Source organism: Drosophila takahashii, chromosome 3L (assembly GCF_030179915.1).
Source record: "Drosophila takahashii strain IR98-3 E-12201 chromosome 3L, DtakHiC1v2, whole genome shotgun sequence".
Taxonomy (NCBI): Eukaryota; Metazoa; Arthropoda; class Insecta; order Diptera; family Drosophilidae; genus Drosophila; species Drosophila takahashii.
The window spans coordinates 337,049-361,602 of record NC_091680.1 but is presented as its reverse complement, the minus strand read 5'-3'; the positions used below and the strand labels follow the sequence as shown (position 1 = coordinate 361,602).

At 51.0% G+C, this 24,554-nt stretch overlaps 10 protein-coding genes across 12 annotated transcripts; 6 read left to right on the top strand and 4 right to left on the bottom strand.

The window, feature by feature from the left end:
• The first annotated feature begins 150 nt into the window (after positions 1-150).
• Positions 151-2,370, top strand: mri (BTB/POZ domain-containing protein mrityu). Of its 2 annotated transcripts, none has more exons than XM_070215976.1 (5): positions 151-294; positions 551-1,257; positions 1,382-1,579; positions 1,644-1,961; positions 2,025-2,370. In XM_070215976.1, exons 2-5 carry the CDS (start codon positions 651-653, stop codon positions 2,228-2,230), a joined length of 1,329 nt encoding a protein of 442 aa, XP_070072077.1. In that variant the 5' UTR covers positions 151-294; positions 551-650; the 3' UTR covers positions 2,231-2,370. The 2 variants fall into 2 exon arrangements, with proteins under 2 accessions (XP_070072077.1, XP_017010813.2); XM_017155324.3 differs by lacking the exon at positions 151-294 and adding an exon at positions 364-444.
• On the bottom strand, positions 2,301-6,063 carry Gk1 (Glycerol kinase 1). 2 transcript variants are annotated; one of them, XM_070215974.1, is made up of 4 exons: positions 5,924-6,057; positions 5,563-5,841; positions 2,681-3,811; positions 2,301-2,625 (listed from the first exon to the last, which is right to left on the bottom strand). In XM_070215974.1, the coding sequence occupies exons 2-4, from the start codon at positions 5,833-5,835 to the stop codon at positions 2,410-2,412; spliced, it is 1,620 nt and encodes a 539-aa protein (XP_070072075.1). In that variant the 5' UTR covers positions 5,836-5,841; positions 5,924-6,057; the 3' UTR covers positions 2,301-2,409. The 2 variants fall into 2 exon arrangements, with proteins under 2 accessions (XP_070072075.1, XP_017010791.2); XM_017155302.3 differs by having other exon boundaries at positions 5,563-6,063.
• On the top strand, positions 3,909-5,523 carry NitFhit (NFT-1 protein). Its single transcript, XM_017155314.3, has 2 exons — positions 3,909-3,994; positions 4,055-5,523. Exon 2 carries the CDS (start codon positions 4,071-4,073, stop codon positions 5,445-5,447), a length of 1,377 nt encoding a protein of 458 aa, XP_017010803.2. The 5' UTR covers positions 3,909-3,994; positions 4,055-4,070; the 3' UTR covers positions 5,448-5,523.
• A 258-nt stretch (positions 6,064-6,321) lies between the features above and the next one.
• On the top strand, positions 6,322-7,865 carry LOC108066712 (uncharacterized protein C3orf38 homolog). Its single transcript, XM_017155335.3, has 2 exons — positions 6,322-6,540; positions 6,606-7,865. The coding sequence occupies exons 1-2, from the start codon at positions 6,414-6,416 to the stop codon at positions 7,370-7,372; spliced, it is 894 nt and encodes a 297-aa protein (XP_017010824.2). The 5' UTR covers positions 6,322-6,413; the 3' UTR covers positions 7,373-7,865.
• Positions 7,866-8,006: 141 nt separating this feature from the next.
• On the bottom strand, positions 8,007-11,723 carry Prp4k (Pre-mRNA processing factor 4 kinase). The gene is made up of 8 exons (XM_017155286.3): positions 11,566-11,723; positions 11,066-11,485; positions 10,025-11,009; positions 9,696-9,971; positions 9,385-9,617; positions 9,218-9,326; positions 8,622-9,158; positions 8,007-8,562 (listed from the first exon to the last, which is right to left on the bottom strand). The coding sequence occupies exons 1-8, from the start codon at positions 11,583-11,585 to the stop codon at positions 8,359-8,361; spliced, it is 2,784 nt and encodes a 927-aa protein (XP_017010775.2). The 5' UTR covers positions 11,586-11,723; the 3' UTR covers positions 8,007-8,358.
• A 310-nt stretch (positions 11,724-12,033) lies between these two features.
• On the bottom strand, positions 12,034-13,190 carry thoc7 (THO complex 7). Its single transcript, XM_017155382.3, has 3 exons — positions 13,065-13,190; positions 12,881-13,004; positions 12,034-12,820 (listed from the first exon to the last, which is right to left on the bottom strand). Exons 1-3 carry the CDS (start codon positions 13,072-13,074, stop codon positions 12,121-12,123), a joined length of 834 nt encoding a protein of 277 aa, XP_017010871.2. The 5' UTR covers positions 13,075-13,190; the 3' UTR covers positions 12,034-12,120.
• Positions 13,191-13,224: 34 nt separating this feature from the next.
• On the top strand, positions 13,225-17,124 carry Dis3l2 (Dis3 like 3'-5' exoribonuclease 2). Its single transcript, XM_017155346.3, has 4 exons — positions 13,225-14,551; positions 14,607-16,029; positions 16,089-16,208; positions 16,273-17,124. Exons 1-4 carry the CDS (start codon positions 13,225-13,227, stop codon positions 16,868-16,870), a joined length of 3,468 nt encoding a protein of 1,155 aa, XP_017010835.3. The 3' UTR covers positions 16,871-17,124.
• Positions 17,125-17,622: 498 nt separating this feature from the next.
• Kaz1-ORFB lies at positions 17,623-18,347 on the top strand. The gene is made up of 3 exons (XM_017155393.3): positions 17,623-17,760; positions 17,821-18,126; positions 18,187-18,347. The coding sequence occupies exons 1-3, from the start codon at positions 17,739-17,741 to the stop codon at positions 18,216-18,218; spliced, it is 360 nt and encodes a 119-aa protein (XP_017010882.3). The 5' UTR covers positions 17,623-17,738; the 3' UTR covers positions 18,219-18,347.
• Positions 18,348-18,389: 42 nt separating this feature from the next.
• On the top strand, positions 18,390-18,957 carry LOC108066758 (uncharacterized). The gene is made up of 2 exons (XM_017155405.3): positions 18,390-18,525; positions 18,579-18,957. Exons 1-2 carry the CDS (start codon positions 18,510-18,512, stop codon positions 18,893-18,895), a joined length of 333 nt encoding a protein of 110 aa, XP_017010894.1. The 5' UTR covers positions 18,390-18,509; the 3' UTR covers positions 18,896-18,957.
• pyx (transient receptor potential channel pyrexia) lies at positions 18,931-23,721 on the bottom strand. Its single transcript, XM_017155358.3, has 8 exons — positions 23,298-23,721; positions 22,985-23,228; positions 22,682-22,937; positions 22,331-22,620; positions 22,006-22,274; positions 20,805-20,880; positions 20,016-20,747; positions 18,931-19,961 (listed from the first exon to the last, which is right to left on the bottom strand). The coding sequence occupies exons 1-8, from the start codon at positions 23,322-23,324 to the stop codon at positions 18,955-18,957; spliced, it is 2,901 nt and encodes a 966-aa protein (XP_017010847.2). The 5' UTR covers positions 23,325-23,721; the 3' UTR covers positions 18,931-18,954.
• Positions 23,722-24,554: the final 833 nt, after the last annotated feature.

Sequence of the window (24,554 nt, the reverse complement as noted above, 5' to 3'; positions counted from 1 at the left end):
AAGCTAGATTTTCTATTAATAATAAAAAAAAAATTAAAATATATATATTTTAGTAAAATTTCATGATACAATTTTCGAGAACCGTTTTGCGATTTTCAAACACGAGAATTTAGAATTGCACTGTCAAAACATCGCCCAACTGTCGCATAAAAGAGTCTGTCAAAGCAGCAGCATAAAAGAGTCTGTCAAACTTGGATGGCGGACTAACAGGAAAATTGTCATTATTAGTTACTTCTTAAAATTATTAGTATGCTAAAAAATCATATTAAATGTTCACCGTAATTGGGTTTTAAGGTAAATACCCCATATATTTCCTAGATCGCAAATGTAATTTATCGATAACACCGCGGTGGTCACAATCGCGATTAGTCCATCCCAGCACCAACAAGAAAATATGTATATTTATAATTATATGTAAAAAGTTAAAAGTCGCGTCGCACAAAGGTAATGTGAATACTAGCTAATCGGCAGCCCAGATGCCGCGATAAGCAGGGCTATTTCGCAGCAGCGCCTCAGGAATTTGACCGTCATTTGCTCTCGTTTTCACCAGATCGTCTTCTTTGTCTCCCCTGGAAAAGTCGGGCGGAGCGCCTGAAATATTTGTAGAGCGACTCAGCAGGCGGCGCAGCAGCAGCAGCAAACGCAACAACATGTCAAGCACTCCCAACTCGAACAGCAGTAGTAGCAACAGCAGCCAGAAGCAGCAGCCCCTGCCCCAGAAGCAGGACACGTACAGCAGCGACAGCAGCGAGGAGGGACTCGAGACGGCCGAGGAGCGGAGGAGGCGCCTCCTGAAGGAACGCAGTCGTCTGAACCGACCGCAGCAGCACAACATGGCCACGGGCGGCGGCGGAGGGGCAGTGCCCAAGCACGACATCAAATCCCCTGGCGGAGCTTCGCCCAGCTGCCAGGCAACGGGCTCCGGCCTGAACCGCCTGCAGGCACAGCCGCCGGAGCGAATCTCCATGCTGGTGGACGGCGTGCGGTTCACCGTGGAGCAGTCCCTGCTCACAGCCCACCCCACCACCATGCTGGGCACCATGTTCGGCTCCGGCTTCCAGTTCGCGCACGCCAACGAGCGGGGGGAGTACGACGTGGCCGACGGAATCTCTCACCTGGTCTTCCGGGCCATCCTGGAGTACTACAAGAGCGGCGTCATTCGCTGCCCGCCCACTGTTTCGGTGCCGGAACTGAAGGAAGCCTGTGATTATCTGCTCATTCCCTTTGACGCCACCACCGTGCGCTGCCAGAACCTAAGTGAGTATATGCGCTAGATGCTCCTGCTCCTGGGCGAACCTTAGTTGTGGCCATCTCTGCTTTGCTTCTCTTTCTTCTCTCTTTCCTTGTAACCTACATGCCTTCTGTTGTGTTCGACATAAAGGAGGCCTTCTACACGAGTTGAGCAACGAAGGAGCGCGACTGCAGTTCGAGCTCTTCCTGGAGGATCTCATACTGCCGCTCATGGTGGCCTCGGCGCAGCGCGGGGACCGCGAGTGCCACGTAGTGGTGCTCTTGGAAGACGATATGGTTGAGTGGGACGAGGAGTTTCCGCCCCAGATGGGCGAGGAGTACTGCCAGAGTGAGTTGTATAGTTGTATAGTTGGCAAGCGCAGCAGTAAACCCCATCTTCTTCGTCCAACTAGCTGTTCACAGCACTGCCATGCACCGATTCTTCAAGTACATTGAGAACCGCGATGTGGCCAAGCAGGTGATGAAGGATCGCGGGCTGAAGAAGATCCGCTGCGGCATCGAGGGCTACCCCACCCACAAGGAGAAGATCCGCAGGCGACCCGGCGGTCGGGCCGAGGTGATCTACAGCTACGTGCAGCGGCCGTTCATCCACATGTCCTGGGAGAAGGAGGAGGCCAAGAGCCGCCACGTCGATTTCCAGTGCGTGAAGTCCAAGTCCGTTACGAATCTCGCAGAGGCGAATGCCGATCCGCCCCTGGAATTGGACGCAAGTGCGTAAGGGTCGACGTGGAGAGTTAGCAGCCTCCCTAAAGCCCTCCCCGATTCCTTTCCAGGTGGAAACCCCATTCCTCCCATCGCAGTGGTTAATGCAGAGATAGCCGTTGGCGTGGCCGCCCCCGCACCGGCAGCAATGGGCGTGGCTGGTCCCGTAGCCGTGGTGGCCGTCGACGAGGCGGCCGGAGGCGTTGTGATGCTCAACGAGCTGGATCAGGCGGCAGCAGCAGCCGGGGCCGCCGGCATAATCGAGGAGAACATGTAGGACCGACCGCATTGAGGGCGAAACACACTGCCAGAGCAGCAGCAGCGCGCACAGAAAAAACAGAAGACCCTTTCTACGTTTTTCATCAACATTTTTATATATGCAATAAATCGAAATTTCGAAACACAAAACCAATTAAATCCGAGAACGAACATGAACAAAACAATAGAACCAATCGTCTACGCTCCGTCGAAAGCCTCGCGCTCGCCCTGCGGGAAAGTAGAAGTCTCCCAGTTCAGCGAGCGCTCGATGGCCATTTTCCACTTCTGGTAGCGCAGGTTGCGATCGGTGGCACTGATCGAGGGCTTTATGGGCTCCCGGGGTCCGGACTTGGAGAGTGGAGCCTCCATTTGATAGCGACCCTCAACGGCTTTGTAGGCCGCCATTGCAGCGCCCTGAGAAAAGTGGATATTATTATATATATTGAATCGTACAAGGAAGAGTACTTACCAGCGCTGTTGTCTCTGCAATCTTGGCGCGAAGCACATGAATCCCCACCAAATCAGACTGCAGCTGCAGGAACAGGTTGTTCACGGTCATGCCCCCGTCCACCATCAACTTGGCCAGCGGAATCTTGCAGTCCTTGTGCATCGAATCGAGGATGTCGCGGACCTGGAAGCACACCGCCTCCAGAGTTGCCCGAACAATGTGCTCGCTGGTCGTCTCCTCGCTCAGACCGCATATAACGCCCCGGGCGTCCTGGTTCCAGTAGGGAGCGTACAGTCCATTGAAGGCGGGCACAAAGTAGACGTCCAGCGAGTTGTCCACCTGGCTGGCCATGGTTTCGATCTGCCCCGAGTTCTGAATGAGGTTCATGTTGTCCTTCAGCCAGTTGAAGGCCGCTCCGGCAATGGACACGCTGCCCTCGAGGGCATAGCTGGGAGTTGCCTTCCTGCCCAGTTGGTAGCCAACGGTGGTGAGCAGTCCATGACCGGAATGGACGATCGAGGAGCCCGTGTTGTAGAGCAGGAAGCAGCCGGTGCCGAAAGTGGCCTTGGCCTGGCCCTTGGACAAGCACTGCTGGCCCACCAGAGCGGCCTGCTGGTCACCCAAATCGGAGCTAATGCTGATCCCCTTGAGCACGCCCTGGGCAATGTTGCCGTAGTGCTCGGCGCTCGAGCAGATCTCCGGCAGTATGGTCTTCGGGAGGCCAAAGAACTTCAGGAGATTGTTGTCCCACTGAAGGGTCTCTATGTTCATGAGCATCGTGCGCGAGGCGTTGGTCACGTCCGTCTTGTGAACTCCGCCGTCCTTTCCGCCCGTCAGGTTGTACATCAGCCAGGTGTCGATGGTGCCGAACATGGCGGTGCCCTCCTTCATGGCCTGGGAGACCACTGGGACGTTGTCCCGCAGCCAGCGGAGCTTAACGCCCGAAAAGTAAGGGGAGAGCGGCAGACCGCACAGGGGTCGCAGGTAGTTGATGTTCCTGGCGTTGTTCGGTATGGTCTCCAGTAGCTCCTCCACCGTGCTGGTGGTGCGGTTGTCCAGCCAGATGATGGCGTTGACCAGCGGCTGGCCGGTGTGGCGATCCCAGACGACGGTTGACTCGCGCTGGTTGGTTATTCCAATGGTGATGATTTCCTAAAAATGATAAGGGGAATTTTAAAAAACCGTTACATTGTTTGCCATTCCCCGGGTAACACCATAAACCGCTACATTGCATTTTTCCTTTTCAAAGACTGTGTACACACTGGGTTGCCATTCACCGGGAATCGCAAAAAAACAAAGGGGCCGTAATAGGGGGGAAAAGCAGTAAACAATCAAGTGAAAATAATTGATAACAACCTGCGGCGACGACGTAACTAGTTTGGAATTTTTCCACAGCCGGCGGACCGTCTCAATGTCAACTCTAGTCAGAATCATACGACGCAGCAGTGTGACCACCCAGATACGCAGGATGTCCGGCCAAGCGGGTCAAAGTGCAGCCACCATTGCCGTGGGCCAAATGCGCTCCACCAGCGACAAGGTGGCCAATCTTGGCCAGGTAAAGGAGCTGGTTGCCAGGGCCAAGTCCAAGAACGCCTGCATGCTTTTCCTGCCCGAGTGCTGCGACTTTGTGGGCGAGAACCGCTCACAAACCCTTGAGCTTTCGGAGGCTTTGGACGGGGAGCTGATGGCGCAGTACCGGGATTTGGCCAAATGCAATGAGATGTGGCTGTCCCTGGGTGGCGTCCACGAGCGGAATGACCAGGGCAAGATCTACAACGCCCATGTCCTGGTCAACGAAAAGGGGGAGCTGGCGGCGGTCTACAGGAAGATGCATCTGTTCGATGCCACAACGAAGGAGATCCGCCTGCGGGAGTCGGACACCGTGACGCCGGGCGAGCGCCTGGAGCGACCGGTGAGCACGCCCGCCGGTCAGGTGGGTCTTCAGATCTGTTACGACCTGCGGTTCGCCGAGCCAGCGATTCTCCTCAGGAAGCTGGGCGCCCAGCTGCTCACCTACCCGGCCGCCTTTACCTACGCCACCGGGAAGGCGCATTGGGAGCTGTTGCTGCGTGCCAGGGCCGTCGAGACGCAGTGCTTCGTGGTGGCGGCGGCCCAGCAGGGCTGGCACAACCAGAAGCGACAGAGCTGGGGCCACAGCATGATCGTGAGTCCCTGGGGCAAGGTGCTTGCCGATTGCGGCGGCGAACAGGAGCTAGATATAGCCACAGCCGAGGTGGATCTCTCCCAGCTGCAATCGCTCAACCAGACCATGCCCTGCTTCGACCACCGCCGCAACGATCTCTACAGCCTGACGCCCTACGGCTTAGAAAGCGAGGAGCCCGCGCAGGATCGCGAATTTGCCACCAACATCGTGGACAAACGCACCATTTTCTACGAGTCCGAGCACTGCTACGCCTTCACCAACCTGCGCTGCGTCGTCGAGGGCCATGTGCTGGTGTCCACCAAGCGGGTGACACCCCGTCTGTGCGGCCTCAACTGCGCCGAAATGACGGACATGTTCGCGACGGTCTGCCTGGTGCAGCGGCTGCTGGAGAAGATCTACCAGACCACTTCGGCCACCGTCACTGTGCAGGATGGCCCAGAGGCCGGGCAAACAGTTCCCCACGTCCACTTTCACGTTATGCCCCGCCGGCAGGGCGACTTTGGCCACAACGATCAGATCTACGTGAAGCTCGATGAACGCGCCGAGGAAAAGCCAGCGCGCACGCTGCAGGAAAGGATCGAGGAGGCCCAAGCGTACCGCAAGTTCCTGCTGGACAGTAGCTAGCTTGGCTGCTATTCCGAGACCCTAACTTCTTCCATGTGATTTAAGACATAAATAAAGAACCCCTCGACCGCCTGAAGCTGGAAGATTGGATGTGGAGTATGAGGATAGGACATACCTCAACCTTGGCGCCCAACGCCACCAGCTTCTTGCAAGCTCCCGCGATGCACTCGTTGACCGTGTTCACGATGGCCATGGGATCCTGCTCGCACCATCCCTCCTTTTGGAAGATCGACTCCACCTCGATCTGGTGGAAGCAGACGATCTCGTCGGTGCCCGCGCGGAATATGATGAACCGGGCGGAGGTGGTTCCCTCGTCGATGGCCCCAACGAAGGGTCCAGTGGGCGCTGGTTGGGGCGAGGAGGACGTCTCGGAAGTGGGCGAATCCATTTCTAACTGGGTGTCCAGAGTTCACGTTCACCGTCAATAAACAAATGCCAATAAGCTTTCTCGCGAGTTTATACGACACTAAAATTACTTATTGTGGAATCTTGTCGACATATTCGACGGATGCGATAAGAGATAAGGAGAGCGAGCCCTCTCTTTGCTAATCGTTGCGATAGTAAACTTTGGAAAACCTGTCCGCGAGTAAATATTTACTGCGAATGGGGAATGGTGCAACCATATGAGCGAAAACACGTTTATGCCTCACTGAAATCGAGAACAATTAATAATAAAACAAATTGATATAACTATGTTTACTTTACATTACTTGAGTAGTAATCTTTAATTTGATTTATAATATTAATATAATTATAATAATTAAAATGGAACAAAATTAGATAAAAGTTATTTCATGAAAACTTTCTGCCCATAAACGGACATTCACAGCGACATTGGAATATTTCACCTGGAAGGTGGTGTGGCAACACTGAACAGTGTGACCGTACCCCGGCGGTTATCAGCTGGTCCGGAAAGCGAAATTGCAGAATAATAACAAAAACCACCCGGATAAGTCCCGCCAAGCCATGCCGATCTCGGAGATCCACAAGCGAGGTCTCCGGGATTTACTTGTGAACGAGAAAAACTCCCCCGTCCTGCTCCAGCTGGCCAAGGGCACCACGAAAAATGTGTTCAAAACCGAGGATCCAGAGGGTGAGTTGACTTCTCTACTTCAACTAAACCACGATGTGCTCCAAGTTTGTGGTTTTAACTTGCAGAGGCTCTTCGATTGCTCACCTCGCACATTCCGGATATTTACATCCTGCTCTCCAAGCGGACCATAACCAGGGAGCTACTCTTCACGTACCTGCACAGCAGACAAGCGAAGACAGCCACAGATTTCACCAAGGCGGACCTAATAACCAAGGTGATTCAGTATTGGGAAGAGGGGCATGTGGATCAGGAGGATCCGGAGTACAGCAGGAGCAGCTCGGTTTCGAACGGCCAGTCCGCCGTTGTCCCGGTTTATAAGCAGACCGAAGCGAAGGATTACCCCATTCACGCGATGGCCAGGAAGTTCGGCGAGTGGTTCTTCGAGCGCTTCAATTCCGACAGCCTCAGCTTGGTGGACCTGTGGGCCGATGCGAGCCTCCACCTGACCATCATGGCCAGCGATGGCGTCAACGAGCTGGAGTGCACGTCGGCAGCCGAGGTGCTGTCGGCACTGACGAGCGCCAAGCAACAGTTCGGCTTCCACTTCAATCCGAACTTGACGCACGCCGGGATTCAAGGACGGATGGACGCCTATGGCCAGGTGGTGGTGCTCTGCTGCGGCACTCTGCACACATGCGATAGCTCCGTCGGTGTCTTCGAGTGCGCCTTTGGTCTGCTGCGAGATCCCTACGCCGAGAACAACTGGAAGCCCAAGAAAGTCAAGTGGCTGCTTAAAAGCGAGCTGCAGCCTCCGGAACTTCATAGCCTCTGCTCAAGCGAGACTTTGCAGGCAGCTCTGGAGCTGCCGGTGCCCACTGATGACTTGCCCTAGTCACTAGACTGACATTGTCCCATTGTATTAATTGTAAATGAATTATAAACTCACCTGCAGGCCGCATCATTACTTACTTGAACACGGAAAAAGCCCATCAAACGTGTAAGATTATAACCATAATCTACTCACGAATAACAGCAGTCAAATGCAGTGGAAGACGAAGATGAGCTCTGTAAGTTTAAAGAAAATAAAGGCATTAGCTACGATTGCCGACTGTGAAATATGAGCTAAATAATCTGACAGTTAGAATAGTCGGTCAGATTAAAGCTTAAATGCCTGATGTTTTCTTCGACTAGCCGAAGCTCCCTACTCCTTGCAGAGATAATCTATATTAAGGTAATTTTAAAAGTCAAAAGAAGAGTTTATTAAGAAAATAAATTATAATGTTAATATAATAATAATGGATAGGAAATAATATTTATGAGCAGACTACAGACTATTAAAAATCGATTTTAAAAGTGAAATGATTGGTTGGTCATCGGAGGGACATACAGACTCTTAGACTTAAGGTCATCTGCAAGGTCGTAAGTTTAAATTATTACCAGTTATTTCAGCCGCAAGGCCAAGGAATGCTCTTCCGTAAGCGGCACACTGAAATTGTAGTCATCATTAATACGATTCACAGTCCAGATAGGTGTTTATATATATATTGTGTGTGGCAAATCGGTCACATGCATTTTTATACAGTAGTAGCATTAAAATACTTATATACACGCATGAAAACACACACGAATAACAAGTTGCGGAACATTTGCTAACTGAATAATAGTATTTTGAAATAATTCCTTTCTCAAAAATCGCGCCGTACAGCTAGCTAAAAACCACAGAACTTATTTACATCGCTTGCGTAGATGTATAGATAGTGTGTGATTCTTGGGTGAGCATGTTGTTTGTCTGATAACGAACGAGAAATAGTAACTAACGCGCGAGTTTGGCGTATCGGTTGTCTTACTAGGCTAGGTAAAATAGAATTACGTTTCGATCTACATCTTCTCCTGGATGAACGGATGAACGAGTGCCTGGTTGAGGGAGATCCGTTTGGCAGGATCCAGGGCAAACATGTTCTCCAGCAAGTCCTTGAGCTGGGTGACCTTGCGGTGCTGATCGTCTGGCAGGTTTTGGTCAGCAATTAGTTCCTGCTGCAAGCTTCGCGAAGGCTTAACGACCGGCATCACAACAATTTTCTCCTGCAGAAAAGTAAGACATTGTATTTATTGTATCCCATTATCATCACAGAAACACTTACCCTTTCGGTGAGCTTATCTATCTCGTGGTACAGGAAGTTGCAGCTCTGATCGAAATGCTGCTCCTTAAACTGACCTTTTCGGACGATTCGGTTTGGTATCTTGCCCTTGACGTCCATGAAAAACTTGAGCATCTGGTTGTTGCTCTTCCCGCTGAACAGAATCTTCCCCGTGTACAGCTCGTAGATGGTGCAACCAGCGGACCAGGTGTCGATTCCATAGTCGTAGGGTATGCCCAGAATGATCTCCGGCGAACGATAGAACCGAGACACCAAGTAGGGTGTTATTTCGTTGTCGCTGATGGCCGAGGCAGAACCGAAATCACACAACTTCAGTATCAGGTTATTTTCGTTGACCAAAATGTTATCCGGCTTGATGTCCGCATGCAAAATACCCGTCTTCTTCAGCAACTTGAGTGCCAAAAACAGTTGCTGTGTGTAGCTACGAACTGCCTTGATGTGCAGGCCCACATTCTTGCCGTATTTCTTAAGTACTTCACGTAAGTTCATTGCCAGGGGCTCGAACACCATGCAAAGATGCTACGGAAAAAAGATAAATATGGAGCATACTAGTACTGATACTAATAATAATAAATTACCTGCTTGTGGAAAAAGTGACGGTACAACCGCAGGCAGTGGAATCGATCTTCCGGATCAGCATCGTTAAGTTTCTTAAGAATTTCCAGTTCCCGCAAGCCAGTTTTGTGCCTAATAAATGCGAAAACTTTATAAGTAGTTTCAGGGACATAAGAAAACTTTCGCTTACATTATTTCGTTGTTGCGTATGATCTTAATGGCCACATTGGCCTGTCCCCGAGCTTGGTCTCTTCCACGCACAACGTTGCTGAAGACACCCTGGCCGGTGTATCCATTGACCAAGTAACGATTGTCCAACACCTCACCGATTCGAACGCGGTAGTAGCCCTCGGCGTCGTCCCAGTTGTCGGTGAGGGCGGGATTTTCATGCTGATGCTTATTCTGCACAATCGTGTTGGGTGACTGGGGGTTTAAAAAGTCGGAATTAATAAATGTGGCAAGGGAAAGGGTTCCGAAATTTACAATCCTCCTGTAACTCACATCGAAATTCGAGTCCACATCTTGGTCGGCGAACATATCCCACTCGTTGCGTTTCGTTTCCTTGACAGAGGTGTTTTTGTTTTGGCTATTCGAGTTGTCCAGCAGCTGGTGCTCCTCCTTTGGCACCTCCGAGCTGGGTGGATCGGAGCTGGGCAGAGCGTCCGGCGTCGGCGTCCTCTGGGCCCGTTCGCGTTGAGACGAGCCTGGCGAAGTGCTGCGAGACTCGTACCTAACGGAGTTCTGGGGCGTCGGCGATTCCTGTCCAGTGCCCAGTTTCTGTTGGATGAGTTTCGTATGATTAACTGCACATAAGATTGAATTTTACCCACCTTGAGTAGCTCCTCACGCTTCTTTCGACGCTGCTCAATGATACGCTCTTCGTCATCATCGTCCTCGGCTATGTCAATGTCCAGGTCGGCCCCCTCGTCACTGCTCTCCTTGTCGTGCTTCTTTTGCCCCTCGCTCAGCGAACCCTTGTACCGATCCCGGTCCCCGTTGTCCGCGCCGCCACGTCCTCCTCCGCGCCCGCCACCACGGTCAAAGCCACCACGATCCCGGTCCTTCTGCCGCTCCCGCTCTCGTCGCCTGTCCGACTCAAACTTACTGCGGCTGTGCGATCGCTGGCTGCGATTGGGTCGCACTGGCTCCCGCTCTCGGCCCCGACCTGGTCGCACCTGGTCGTTGGTGGTCGCGGGTCGCCGATCCCGGTCTCGGCTGTGGTCGCGCCTCTCCCTCTGCTTGTCGCGATTGATCTCCTGTCGCAGGTCCTCCATGTTTCGGTTGCGGCTGCGTGGTCGGGCCTGTGCCTGCTGCTCTGCTGCCCGACGGCGTGGGGGCGTGCGTTCCCGCTCCCTCGAGCGCCGTTCCCGTCGTCCGTGACTGGGGTCATCACGAGCGCGGCTCCTCGGGGCTGCTGGGAGCGGGGATGCGTGGCGTCTTCGCTTCTCGGGCGTGGGCGAGGGGGTTCGCTGGCCTCCGCTAGAATCATCCAACAATATAACATCGGATTCATTTGAGTTATGCGTGCTAGACTGTTTAATATTAGCATGTTTACTGGTTGCAGTAGCCAGCGGCGCTGCAGACTTGCTGGCGGCGGCGGCCATCGCCTGTGGCTGGGGCTGTTGCGGCGGAGCCACCTTGGGCATTGGCTTGGCCTGGGCCAGCTCTGGCTTTGGGCCCCTGTCCTCGGCCTCTGGGTCCGACATATAGGCGCCCAGGCGAGCCTGCAGCATGGCCTTCTGCCTCATCAGATCCTCCAAGTTGAGCTCGTCCTCGATGATGGTCGCTATAATGGGACTGGCCACATCGGCGGGGCTGAAACGAATGTGAGTTAAGACACTGAGAACCCCGAATGCACCTGCAGTACTCACGCATCGCTTTCGCTGCCCGAACTTGCTACCTCCAAGACGGGCAGCACCTTGTTCTGAATGGTCTTGGTGATCTCCTCCACCAGGCTGCTGGGGTCTGTGGCCATCAGGGGCTTGGTGATGCGGAAGTCGCCGAGGCCGCCTCCATTGCGGCTGGCCTTCTGCATGATCTCGGTGAACTTGCTGCTCAGCCCAGAGTTCTTGGCCAGCTTGGCCTTGGCGTTCTCCGCCGGCGCATCCGAGTCATTGGAGGATTCGCTCGCGCGGTGGGGTCGCTTTTTCGCCTTCTTGTGCTTCTTGTGGGCCGCATGCCTGTCCTTCTCCGCCTTGCCCGTCGAGGACTTCTTGTGTTTCTTGTGCTTCTTGGCCTTCTTGTGCTTGGCCCGACGCTCCTCCGACTCGCTGTTGTTGCTGGAGTCGTAGCTACACATATTTTTGGGGGGAACCGCGGTCAATACACACACACATGCGGTTTTTCGAGGCCCTTGGCCGATTTAACCTACCTTTTGTCGTCGGTCATCATTGCGGTGTGTTGAACGGGGGGTGAGTTGTGCACGTAGCGTGCTCCTTTGGTTTTTTCTTTAACTAATCGTGGAAAATTGGGTAAAACTTTTCAATTCTCCTTTTTCTTCTTTTTTTTTTAGCTTTTTTCAGTGTGACTGCACTCGGCAATCGTCCAAATACCGCCTGTAAATACCTACTGCCAAACTGCATACATTTTGAAACCCTTTATTTAAATTTAAATTATAATTAGGGGAAATGTCAATCAATAAAATTATTTAAATAGTACAACCGAAAAATAAAAATTATTTTCTGTCAAATTAGCAAAAAAATTAAATTCAGTTTGAGTAAAAATTAAATTTACATAAAAATCAAACAATTTAATTAATAAAGAGAACAAATAATATTTAAAATTGTCTATCAAGTTGTAATATTAATCAATTTCCCATGGCTAATAAAAAATTAAACAATTTAAGTGACATCAAAGGAGTTGCGATCTCCTTTCTCTTCGATCATCGCATTTTATTATACGTTTTCCTGCAATTAACTCGCTTAACCTAACTGGCCACGGCCACATCCACGTCGTGCTCGTCCTTGTCGATGCTCAGCTCGAGCACAGTGTCCTCCTCCACGGACATGGCTTTCGAGTCCTCCGTGGAGACGGAGTGGAACTTGGGCTCGCCGCGCACTCCGTCGAACTTTGTGGGACTGTTGCTGTTGTTGAGGTCGTCGTCCTCGTCGCTAACCTCCATGATGCCATTGTCGTCCAGGTCGGGCTCCGAGTGGGCGTCACTCTCGCTGGACGAGGAATTCGAGGAGGAGGACGACGAGGACGAGCTGTTGTCCTGGTCCAGCTGCTGCTCCAGCTCGTGGATCGTGTACATGAGCAGCGTGAAGTCGTTGCGACGCTTCTGAAACTTGCGCTCCATCTTGAGCTTCTTCTGCACCAGGTCGTCGAGCTCCCTCTTGATGGTCTCGATCTGCTTCTGGGTGCCGTTGCGGTCCGGCTGATCCTGGATGAGCGAGGCCAGCAGGTCGTACTCCATCTTGTTCTTGCGGATCTGCTTGGCGGTGACCAGTTCCTTCTTGCTGGCCTCGATCTCCTCCTTGGCCAGGACGATGCTCTGTTCGTGCTGCTCCACCAGCTTGCTGTAGTTCTCCCGCTCGGCGCCAATCATCTGCAGGGTCTGGACATTCTTCATCGCGGTGAGCTTGCACTGGGCGAACTGGGCCATCAGGCGGTCGTACATGATGGGACTGGGAGTTGGAGGAAAATAATGTAGTACATTTTCAGAAAACCTATCCTTTTCCACTCACTTGGTCTCCGGCGAATCGTTCTTGGCGTTGGCCCACTTCAGGAACTGCTTCAGGAGCACCACTATCCTCCGATCCTCCCCAGTGCCGTCGCCGTCGATCAGCAGGCGCTGCTTTATGATTTCCTCTGGGAGACTTGTCTTAAATTCCGGTTCCAAATGCGAAAATAAACAAAAAACAAACTTACCGTCGTTCATCGCCACTTCTGCTCTTCTTCTTCTTCTTTCTGCCGGATCGAGTGTGGCCGCAGCAGCAGCTGCTCCGACACACCACCAGTACGGTCCCACTGCGGCGGTTGCATCCCTGGACGACACACATCACTCTAATTTCGCGAAAGTAGGCAATTTATGTCTGGCACCTTGTATATCCCCGCAGAAAGCACAGTGCAGCGCCAAAAACAACCCTCAGACACCAGCAGCAGCCCTTGCAGAATGTCGGAATCTTCCAGCGTCGACGTGGATGTGGAGGCAGACAGGACGGGCCAATGCTCCTCCGATCCTTCCGCCGCCCACGATGGCAACAAGGTCGCGGCGCTCCGCCAGCGCTCGCAACGCCTGACCGCCCGTCTCCGGCAGACGCAACGGGAGATGGAGTCCAGTGCGGTCAGCAGCCAGGCCGTGAAGAACGTCAATCCACCGCCACCGCAGCAGCGCCGCCTGGTGGAGGCGGTACCGGCTCCTAACCATGCCCCCCACAGCCGTCAGAACATACCCGTTCCTGGATCCCTGCCAGTGGCGGTGGCCATGACCCTTCCCTACCACCACCTAGCACTGCCCTCCTACACGGTGGCACTGCCGTCCCAGCCACCGCAGCTGCAGCACATGCAGATTCTGCCGAACCACAGCCAACAGCAGCCCATGGCCAAGCAGAAGAAGTCCAAGCACCGCCTCCTGAGCGAGGTGGAAGCCCTCCAGGAGATGGTCAAACTCCTGTCGCACGTCTCCCCAGACGTAAATGCGTATGCCGCCCAGCTGATACGCCAAAACGAAGTCCTGGCCCACCTGGAGTGGAGTCAGGACAGGACGAGACAACCACCCACCCAACGCATCGTAGGCGGCAGCGAGATGATCCGGCGACAACTGCCAACCGAGCAACAACCCACTGAGCACCGTCTGCGCCACGAGTCTGAGGTCTCGAGCACAAGCAGCAACAGCAATCCTGCCCAGCAGCAGCAACAGGCGAAGCAGGGACGAAGGCAGCGCAACCGCAAGAAAAGCGATGGCTCCGGCAACAACAACAACCACAACAGCAGCAACAACAAGACACAGTCGCTGAAAACCGAACTGGAGGCCATGCGGACGTACATAAACAAGATAGTCCAGCATTATGTGGGCACGGACCACAAGCTGCCGCCGGAGCTGCTTTTTAAGGGCAACTTTTCCGATCTGGAGGCGCATGCCCAGAAGCTGGCTGCGGCGGGCTATGGACGGATTGTGGAAGATGAAATCCGGGTGAACCGCAAGAACAACAGGCAGGCCTTCATCACGATGTCCACAGATCGCGAGGCGCTCGAACGGGATGGCATCGTACTGCTGCCTGTGGCCCGTCGCTACGCCTTCGAGGGTGACAAGGTGCGAGCCTTCGTTCTGAATGCTGGTGCCCAGTGTTCCAGCGCAAAGAGCGCAGAGCCAACCTCTGGTGGGATCACTGGCGGAAAGCCGTCTTTATCACTGGGTAAGCTAATCGGATAAGACAAGTTCCAGAACTGAAGATACTTTTCTTTGTGCAGCTGACGATGAGGAGCTCTCAGACGAAGACGCCGAGTCTCAGGACTCGGAAACCGATGCCGACAATGTGGTCGTGATATCGTCGGACAACTGCCCCAAGGCGTTCGTCATAGCCATCACGAAGCAAACTGAGCTGCGCCAGATCGTCGGGACGATATCGTTTACGAACCCCACAAAGCTCTGTGATGACCAGCTCTTCTACAAGTTCCGACCGTACGACTTGCGAGTGCCTATGGTCTACGTGCCGAAGGACGCCTGTGCCGCCCATATCGGCGGCAAGCCGCAGGGCGAAGTGTCCGGCCTTCTGTACCTGGCCCACATTCTTGAGACTGATTGTAATGGCCACTGCATTGCCGAGCTACTCCAGCCGGTAGGCCGCGTGGGCAATCTGGAGGACGAACTGAAGGCTATTCTCTTCCATAATGGTCTCCGCGATATAAAGCCATTTGAGCAGCGATTCAACGACATGTATGCCCAGCCGCCAGCGGCGATCAGCAAGGAAGATCTGCGTCAGCGCAAGGACTTGAGAAAGATGTGCATATTCACCATAGACCCGATGACGGCGCGCGATTTAGATGACGCTGTTTCTGTCGAGAAGCTTGGCGACGATAAATACGAGGTTGGCGTCCACATATCCGACGTATCTCACTACCTGCCGGAGGACAATGAGCTGGATAATATCGTGAAGGAGCGCTCTACTTCGATTTACTTGGCCAACGAAGTGATCCACATGCTGCCACAGCCGCTGTGCATGCGCTGTTCGCTGCTGCCCGGCGAGGATAAGTTCGCGTTCTCCGTCTTTTGGCAGATGAACGGGCGGGGAGAAATGCTGCGGGAGAAGCCCGAATTTTGCCGCACAGTTATTAACTCGTGTTCCCAGTTCGCCTACGAACACGCCCAGAAGATCATAGACAATCCAAAAGAGTGCTTTACCGAGAACGACTTTCCAACCATCCTGAATGGATTCCATCCCGAGGAAATTAAAGAGCGGGTCCTGTGGCTTCACGGCATAGCGAGCTCCATGCGTAAGTCGCGTTTCGACAATGGAGCACTCACCATTAACAACGCCAAACTGCGCTTCGTCCTTGACCCAATCAGCGGAGAGCCCGTGTCATTTGAAGTGGAGAAACAGCAAGAGGCCAACCGTTTGATTGAGGAGTTCATGCTGCTGGCCAACCAGTCTGTGGCCCGTTTCATACACGATTCCTTCCCGGAGATCGCTGTGTTGCGCAACCATCCGCCGCCACTGACCAAGTCCTTGAAGTCGTTGCGGGAAAAGCTGTTGACGCTGGGCTTTGACCTGGATTACAGCTCCTCCAAAGCACTCCAGGAGAGCATGGTGCGGCTGTGCAACGAGGCCCCCAATCCTGTCGCCATGAATGCCTGCCTCAGTCAGCTGCTGATGAAGCCAATGGCCAGGGCAACGTAAGTGTGTCCGTTTTGCTGGCGATTCCCCTTCTAATAGTCTCTTCCATATCCTCCAGATACTTTTGCAGCGAGGGTAAAACGGAACCATCCGACCTGTGGCACTACGCCCTGTCCATACCCATCTACACCCACTTTACTAGCCCAATTCGTCGCTATCCTGACATAATGGTGCACCGGTAACTGCCGCCTTGCTTTGCGAGTTCGCCTGCCGTATTGACGACAGTGTTCCTTTCATTTCAGCCTGCTGGCGGCTGGACTTCAATACTGCCCACCGCCTGCTCGCAGTCCAGACGAACTGCACGCCCTCACAAAACTGGCCAATGAGCGCAAGTACAATGCCAAAATGGCCGGAGACGACTCCGGCAACTTGTACTTCAAGCGCTACGTACGCAATAAGCAGGGCATCTATATGCGAGCCGTGGTCATTGAGATATTCCAGCACATGATGAACGTGGTCACCCTGGAGTCGGGGCACGTTATTGGCATTAACTACAAGATGCAAACGCTTCTCGTGGACACGCACAGCGCGCCCAACTACATTATGATTGCCGAGCGCAACATGAAGCAGGCTCCTCGCAAGCTGCAGCTCCTCTCCTTGGTGCCCGTTTGTCTGATCATTTGGGACAACAAGCTGACTGGTTTCCTGTCGATGGACGGCCAACCGATTAAGTTGCCCAAGGAGCCGCAGCCCAGTGGATCTGGTGCATCTCCCCGAAGAAGCAAGCCAAAGCAACAGCAGCAGCAGCAAGTGCAGCAAAATAACCAGCGGCAACGACAACAGCAACATCTCCACCAGCAGCAGCAGCGGATCTTTGCGATGAGGCAAAACAGCTTATAATTAGGCTTCAACTCTTGCTTGGAGATCCCTTTTGTTTCCGCGCCGTCGCTTGCAATTTCTTTACTAAATCCGAAACTGTTCAAAACTCACTTTTTTGAACAACATTGTGGGTCTGAGCGAGGTATACTTGGCGAAATTTGACTCTGTGATGCTTACTATTTCGATATACATTAGCGTATACGTATCGCAATGAGATCTGTATAAATGTATGTGGTATGTACATTAAGTAATAAAATCAAAGCTAAATTACTGGATTCCCAAACAATAAATCGTAAGTCGACCAACAGAAGCGAGTGAGTTCGACTATAGTAGCCTATAATTTTTGGAGTGTTTTAGGATAGTCGAGATAATTGCAGGAATTTTTTTGGAGCCTCAGAGCTTTATAAAATATATAGATAGCAGTGGCATATATTATTTTGAACCTGGTTCTGGATTTAGCAATACTATAAAGTACAGAAATATCAAAAAAAGGCTACGTTAAAAATCTCATAAATGCAAAAAGGGGCCAAAAATGATTTTAAGTAACATTACTAATCACTAACTTATAAATGATTTATAAATCATTACTATAATTTAACAATTCATAATGTATTGCCAATTGTAAAATCAAGTTTAATTTGCAGGAAATCCTACAGACTTAGCCAAAGTTACTTGGACTCTGTTCAACAATGACCGTGAAATTGGAATACAGGTTTTGAGTCGATTCTTGAATTTACAAACAGTTCCTTTGTGAACGCCCAATCCCACACCTTAACTGAGGAATCGATCGCGATAATCCGCCCTATAAATAGGCGTCATAAGGTTTTCGGGGGCTCAGAAGTGACTTGATTTCCAAGCGAAGCGGAAGCAGCAGTTAGGCTCTTTTGAAATGGATCGGATTGGATTATTTGGTAGATTGTGATGGCCTCTAAGTCTCAGCGATATCACCTTACAACGCTCCTCTTCTCCAGGCATTGTGCTACTATTGATCGGGATGACGCACTGTTATCCCCAATTTGACAACGGCAATCAATTTGGTGGGTTTGGTGGGCAAAACAACCCCTGGTTGCGTCCTCCACAACCAGTTCCGTCTACGATATCTCCAGATCTCGGAGGAGGCAGCACCACCACCGCTCGACCAACTACTCAATCACCTCGCTTCTATGCCTGTCTTCAATCTTGTGCGGCGACCAGCGAGTACAATCCCATTTGTGGCAGTGATAACGTGAGCTACTACAACGAAAACAAATTCAACTGCGCCTTGAGCTGCGGCAACAGTAAGGAAATTAATATAAAACATGAAATACAAAATACAAATACTTCCCCTTTCCCTACAGATATCCAGCAGTTGCATAGGGGAATTTGTTAGACACACATATTCCACATTGGGGATCATCTGAAGCATCTAGCAGCTTATTTACATACATATTACATTTCTCAATCCAACGTCTAATCGATGACATCAGCGAATAAATATACATACAGTCCCATACATAAAGCGTAGCGATCTTATTTACGGTATATGATGACCCCGACACAATCTAAATCTCGAGCTCATAGCCAGTCGCAAGCGGATTGTTTGTCTGTTCGCCTGTCGCTGTAGAATCTACATAGAAGTTGTTACTCCAATAGGATCGTTCTTTAAAGCTGCTCCGGAAGAATGGTCTACCTTTGCAGTAAGTCTTGGTTAGAAAGTCTCCAGTCAATAAGTACATCATCACTTTCACAGCTCTTGTCTTTCTGCTCTGCCCTGTCTTGTTTTTGGGTGCTCCGTTGGAAAACCCGAATCCCAAGTCTCAGGTGGAGTACATCAGTTTGAGTGACAACAACAAGAGAGTGGGAGCCACCAATGCGAATCCGAATATTGTGCCAATCACCCGTCCACCGGTCGTGACGCAAACCGCACCTCCGCCGCCGGCTAATTCGAAGAACTTTGCATATAATCCGTTGACTCAGAGCTGGACGCAGATTGCGCCGGGCGATCCGCTGCCCAATAACGAAACTCTCGTGTGGAACCAGAGCAACGACAAATGGCTCACTCGCTAACCTTGTTATACATATGCTTTAATTGTTAATAAGGAATAAAAGTAGTACGATACTGGAACTTAGCGATGATGGTGACGATGGTTATGACTGGCGGAGGCTACCGACTTATCTTGTAGGCGCAGGCGGCACAGTTCGTCGGCACTGTAGTTCAGCTTGCGGGTTGCATTCTCCGAGAAGCGTTCGAATTTGGCCACCAGTTCACCCAGTTGCGTCTTGATGGTCTGTATCTCCGACTGCAAGGCGCTCAGGACATTCGCCTGGTTCTTTAGCTGCACCGTTCCCACCTCCTGCTGCTGCTGCTCCTGCCGCAATTGCTGCGGCACATTTGTGGCGGATCGGGGACGCAGCAGCTCGTGCATTTGAAAGATATTCTGTGGTGTTTTCTTTTTCGGGTTCAGCACAGTCGGTTCTGGCTGAAGGGAGTCCCTCTGGATGCCTGGTTCCTGCTGCTGACGCTGCAGACTGCGGCTGAAGAAATTGTAGTTGTTCTCGAATTGGCGACGTCGCAGGCTCTGGTTCCTGTCGCGCCGCTCAGCGACCAGTTTGTAGACATTTAGCTTGATGTCCTCGGGCAGCTGATTGTCGCGCGGATCGTTGGGCCGAATGGTGAACTGAAGTTTGTCGCGGGAGGTGCGCAGGAGGGCACTCCGCTTGCACAGCTGAATCAAGTTGGTGGGCGCACTGCGCAGCAGCCGCGAGAAGAAGAGGCTCTCCAGACGCGAGACCAGCTCCGCTTGGCGCACCAGTCGATCTAGAGTGGCGCTCACTTGCAGGCCCTGGATGTCGCTGACAGCCAATCCGACCATCAGATTAGTTAGGATCACTGTGACGAGCAGCACGAAGGACAGAAATATGATGTGAGCGGTGACCGGAAACTTGACGGCGTAGTCCCCATAAAATATATCCTCAAACTCCAGCTCGCCGGACATCATTGTGATGGACTTCAGGAAAGACCACGTAATGTTCTCAAATGCAGGATAATCGTTGAAGAGCACAGCAAAGCTGAGTCCAAAGGCCACCAGTAGACATATGTAGGCCAGCAGGAATTTCGCAAAGTTCATGGCCACTGAAAATGTAGGTAGATAAGAAAATTTTCCACCAAACTTATGAGACTACATACCTTTTGTGAACATTTGAACGTATACTCCAAATATGGGGAATCGCCCCACCAGCATCATTAGCTCCAGCCAGACCAGCAAAATGACTACGGCTGCCACATGATGCTGCCACACAGGCACCGCTGTCAGGTCTCCAGTCCGCACAGTCTCCGGGGAGACACATAGCAGCACTCCGCAGACGATGGTCCACTGCAGCCAGTTCTCCCAGTACTTGGCATAGCCGCGCAGGCCGTGTGCCATTTGGAATACTTCCTTGCCCAGCAGGATGAGGTTCAGAATGATAACCAGGTAACCAATGGTGGACACGTAGCCCGGAGCCACGCACACCTCCCCCTCCTTGCAGTTGCGCACGTACACGCGGATCACAAAGAAGGTGAAGAGGAGCACGAAGAGCGTGTGGTAGGCCAGGCTCATGAGGAAGAACTTTCGGATGCGGCGCCACTTGAGGAACAGGAAAGTCTCGCAAAGCGGGTGCATGAGAATGCGCTTCTGCCCCACTTCAATTAGGGAGAGTAGCAGCTCCGTTTCGCCACGCTCCATGGAGGAACTGGGCACCAGGAGCCTAAAGTCCAGTTTTATCTGACAGTCGACGTCGCCGATTTCCTGATCGTTCGCCTTTATCGAACTGTCCAGTTTGTGCATTAGCTTGGGTATTATCTCGGGTGTGCGCCGCACTATAAACGACAGAGCCGAGACACGTCCGTCGGTCCTAGCGGTGATATCCGCACCATTTTCTGAGGATTAAAAGTTAACATTAGTTGAGGAAATTAAGCAATAGACCGATTTCTTACCTATGAACGTGTACACACAGCTGCTGAATTCATTTAGTGCTGCAATGTGGAGCGGAGTATACCCATAGTTGTCTGCCTGTAAATGATAGACATTGATTCAGATATACATAGGATATAGTGTAAAATGTTTATATTAAGTTTTTCGTTACACAAAATAAAGACCGTCATAGGAGCCTTCTTGTGACTTAATGGTTTTACTTTTAACAATAAATAAATAATTAAAAATTAATAAATGCTTTAAATAACAAGAAAGGAAGCTAGCTTCGGCCAGCCGAAGCTTATATACCCTTGCAGATCATTCCTATTAATTAACAAATCGCAAAAATGTTCAATTTTCTAATATTTCTCATTAATTTTCCGATCGTTCCTATGGCAGCTATATGATATAGTCGTCCGATTTTGATCAAATTAAAATTGAAATTCGGTAATATTTAAAAAGAGTCATATCCTAGAGTAGAAGATAATACAATAAAAAGCAAAGACGCTAGAATTTATTTCCTATTACTTTTCCATTAATTTACCGATCGTTCCTATGGCAGCTATATGATATAGTAGTCCGATTTTGTAAATATTTAATTCGAAATTCAGAAATATTTAAAAAATAGCATCCCCAAAAAAATATTTCAAAAAACACCGAAGCTAGAATTTTTTTAACGTTTTCTTTTCCGATCCTTCCTATGGGAGCTATAAGATATAGTTGTCCGATCCGGTCGGTTCCGACATATATACTACCTGCAATAGAAAGAAGACTTTTGGGAAAGTTTCATCCCGATAGCTCAAAAACTGAGAGACTAGTTTGCGTAGAAACGGACGGACAGACGGACGGACAGACGGACGGACAGACGGACATGGCTAGATCGACTCGTCTAGTGATGCTGATCAAGAATATATATACTTTATGGGGTCGGAAACGTCTCCTTCACTGCGTTGCAAACTTCTGACTGAAATCATAATACCCTCTGCAAGGGTATAATAAACTTTTTTAGATGTGTGGTTTATTTTCAAGTTATTTCCGAAATGGGTAACGCGGAAGGGCAATTGTAAGTATCATCACATGAACGAACGTTTATTTATTCATTTTCAGAATGATTTTTGAAATGTTTATTGCGAGGAAAGTGCGATGTAAATACGTATGTGTAAATAAAAACATAAGGTGTTTATAAAAAGGGTAAAATTATTTTTAGGGAGTACTATTGCCTACCTTGTTCACATCCGCACCCGCTTTAAGCAGGGCATTGCAGCAGTCCAGGCACCTCGACTGCTTTACGATCGCTGCATGCAAGGCCGTTCTCCCGTCCCGGTAGACGGCGTTCACATTGGCTCCATAGGATATGAGTATGTCCACGGTCCCGATCGACTGCGAAAGGCAGGCCAGGTGCAGGGGCGTTTGGTGACTGGCGTTCCGGCAGTCCACCTCGGCACCGTGTTCCAGGAGCAGCCGAGCACACTCCACGTAGTCGTTCTCCGCGGCTGCAATTTAAGATAAAATAAATCATGATAAATCTCTTGAACAATCGCTAGCTTACCCAAGTGCAAAGCCGTCACCTTTCCCTCGCCGAACTGCGATCGCACGTCCGCGTTGTGGCTGAGGAGCAGCTGGACGCACTGGGCGAATCCCGCCGAGCTTGCGGTGTGGAGCGGCGTCTCCGTGTACACCTGGGGCGTGTTCGGATCGGCCCCGTACTTGAGCAGGATCTCAACGCAGTCGACTGCGTTGACGTCGATGGCGTAGTGCAGAGCGGAACGCTTCTCGATGCCGATATTGATGTTTGCCTTGCGCCGCAGCAGCAGGAGGATGCACTCGACGCTCTTGGAGCTGGGAGGGGAGAAATTCATAATTAGAACCATGTGTACAGATGTGAAGCACATTTTCCGACCTGGCCGCGCAGTGCAGCGACGTCACCTCCTTCTTGGCATCCCAGCGATTCGGATCGGCGCCGTAGTCCAGCAGAACTTTGGCAATGGGGGCGTTGGCGCGGCAGCAGGCGAAGTGCAGGGGGGTACGTCCCCTACTATCTGCAACGTTTGGGTCCGCATTGTAGTGCTTTAGCAGAAAATTAATGTTCTCCACACTCCCGAACGCCGAGCAGCAAATCAGGGCCAGATTGGAGTCCCCCGAGTCAGGAATCAGTTCTGCAAAAGGAGAGTTAGTCTGGTATAGGAAAGGACACCCAACTCACCTAGGAAACAGCCAGATCGCACCATTTCCATCACCTGCTTGCCGCCCGGCGCCGCTGTGATGGTGTCCTCGATCTCCTCGAACTCCCAGAGTACCTGGTTTTGCTGCTGGCGCGCAAAGATCTCGTGGGCCTCATCGCTAAAGACCCCGGCGCTGTTGGCCTCGCTGGAGATGCTCCGCCTGTCCAGGAGCAGGTCCACATCGGCCGTCTGGTCACTTTCCGAGTTCCACTTCAGGTCGTTTTCCTAGTAGAAGGAAAATAAACAATATAATTAGCCATTGACAATGGAAAACGCTGGGCCCGCTACACTCACAATGATAGAAAAGCGCACGTTCTCCATCTCGACGTAGACGCCACTTCTGTTTGCGGCTATTTGTTTACACTCCGTGGCCCAAACAATAATAAACTTTTGTGGTGTGGCTCCGGCTGGCGATCGTATGGATGCGTCCCCTCTTCCCTTGAGGGGCGTTCGATTACCTACCCGCGGAGATGGGCGTAGATCGACACATAACTCATGGCACGGCCAATATAATGCTCATCCTCTGGACACTCGGAATCTTTTCTGCCCCTAATTAGTGCCCGATATTGCCTTGTTTATTTGGCTACAGTGTGCTGGAAGTTCTGGATGTGTAATGCTTTTCGCACCGCTGCCAGTGTGTGCCAATTTCTCACGTTCACAGATTCGCCCCCTGGCCCCCCTGATCCTCTCCAGATTTTCCAGCGATCTTCTGAAGATTCTTCCGCCACAACCGACGGCAGCCAAGTTCCACGGAAAACTGAAGCGGTCGCTTCGGCTCTCGGCCTCCAGCGCCAACACCTCCATTTCTCCGTCCGGATGAGATCAGTTGAGTGGCAGTGTGCGTGACGTGGAAAATGGAGCACCGAGCAAGAGCGAAATTTTAACTTTTTCATAAAAGTCGCGCCAAAAAAAGGGTAGAGGTGGCAACCCTGACCAACCAACCCTGGTCTTGAAATAATTAGGGTATTCCATTTAGGACGTACATGTGTAAGGTTATTGTTGTTCCAATAAATCACGAAAAAGGTAATATTTAATTAGAGTTTTTTAAACCCAAATTAAGCTACTCTCCAAAAACAATCACTACTATAAAGTATGATAAAATAAATAACTACAATCACGAAATCACTTGTGCTAACTACGAGCCCTGGTTTACAATAGGCAGACATGTATTCTCTGATATTATTTGTTTTACGAATTTATTATTTAAAAGTTGTTTTTATCAACGTGAAAATGTCAAATTCATTAATGTTAAAAAATCACAGAATGTAACATTTTAGAGCGCCGAAAAAGGACCCAGCCATCCCCTCAATTTTATTCCTTTCCTCGCAGACTCCCGATCTCGAATTTGGCGTCGGAAGCTGCGAACACAAAAGGACTTTAATTTATTTTTTTTATTTAAAAAATGCACTTTCACTTTGGAGTTTTAGTTACCGGAGACACGACTACTCTTTCTCAGCTTCTAGGTGGTTCATGGGCACGTCCCACGTTATGCGCCTCAAAAAATCCTTCTTTTGTGTTGTCTTCTTTTAATGGGTTCATCTTGTACTTTTT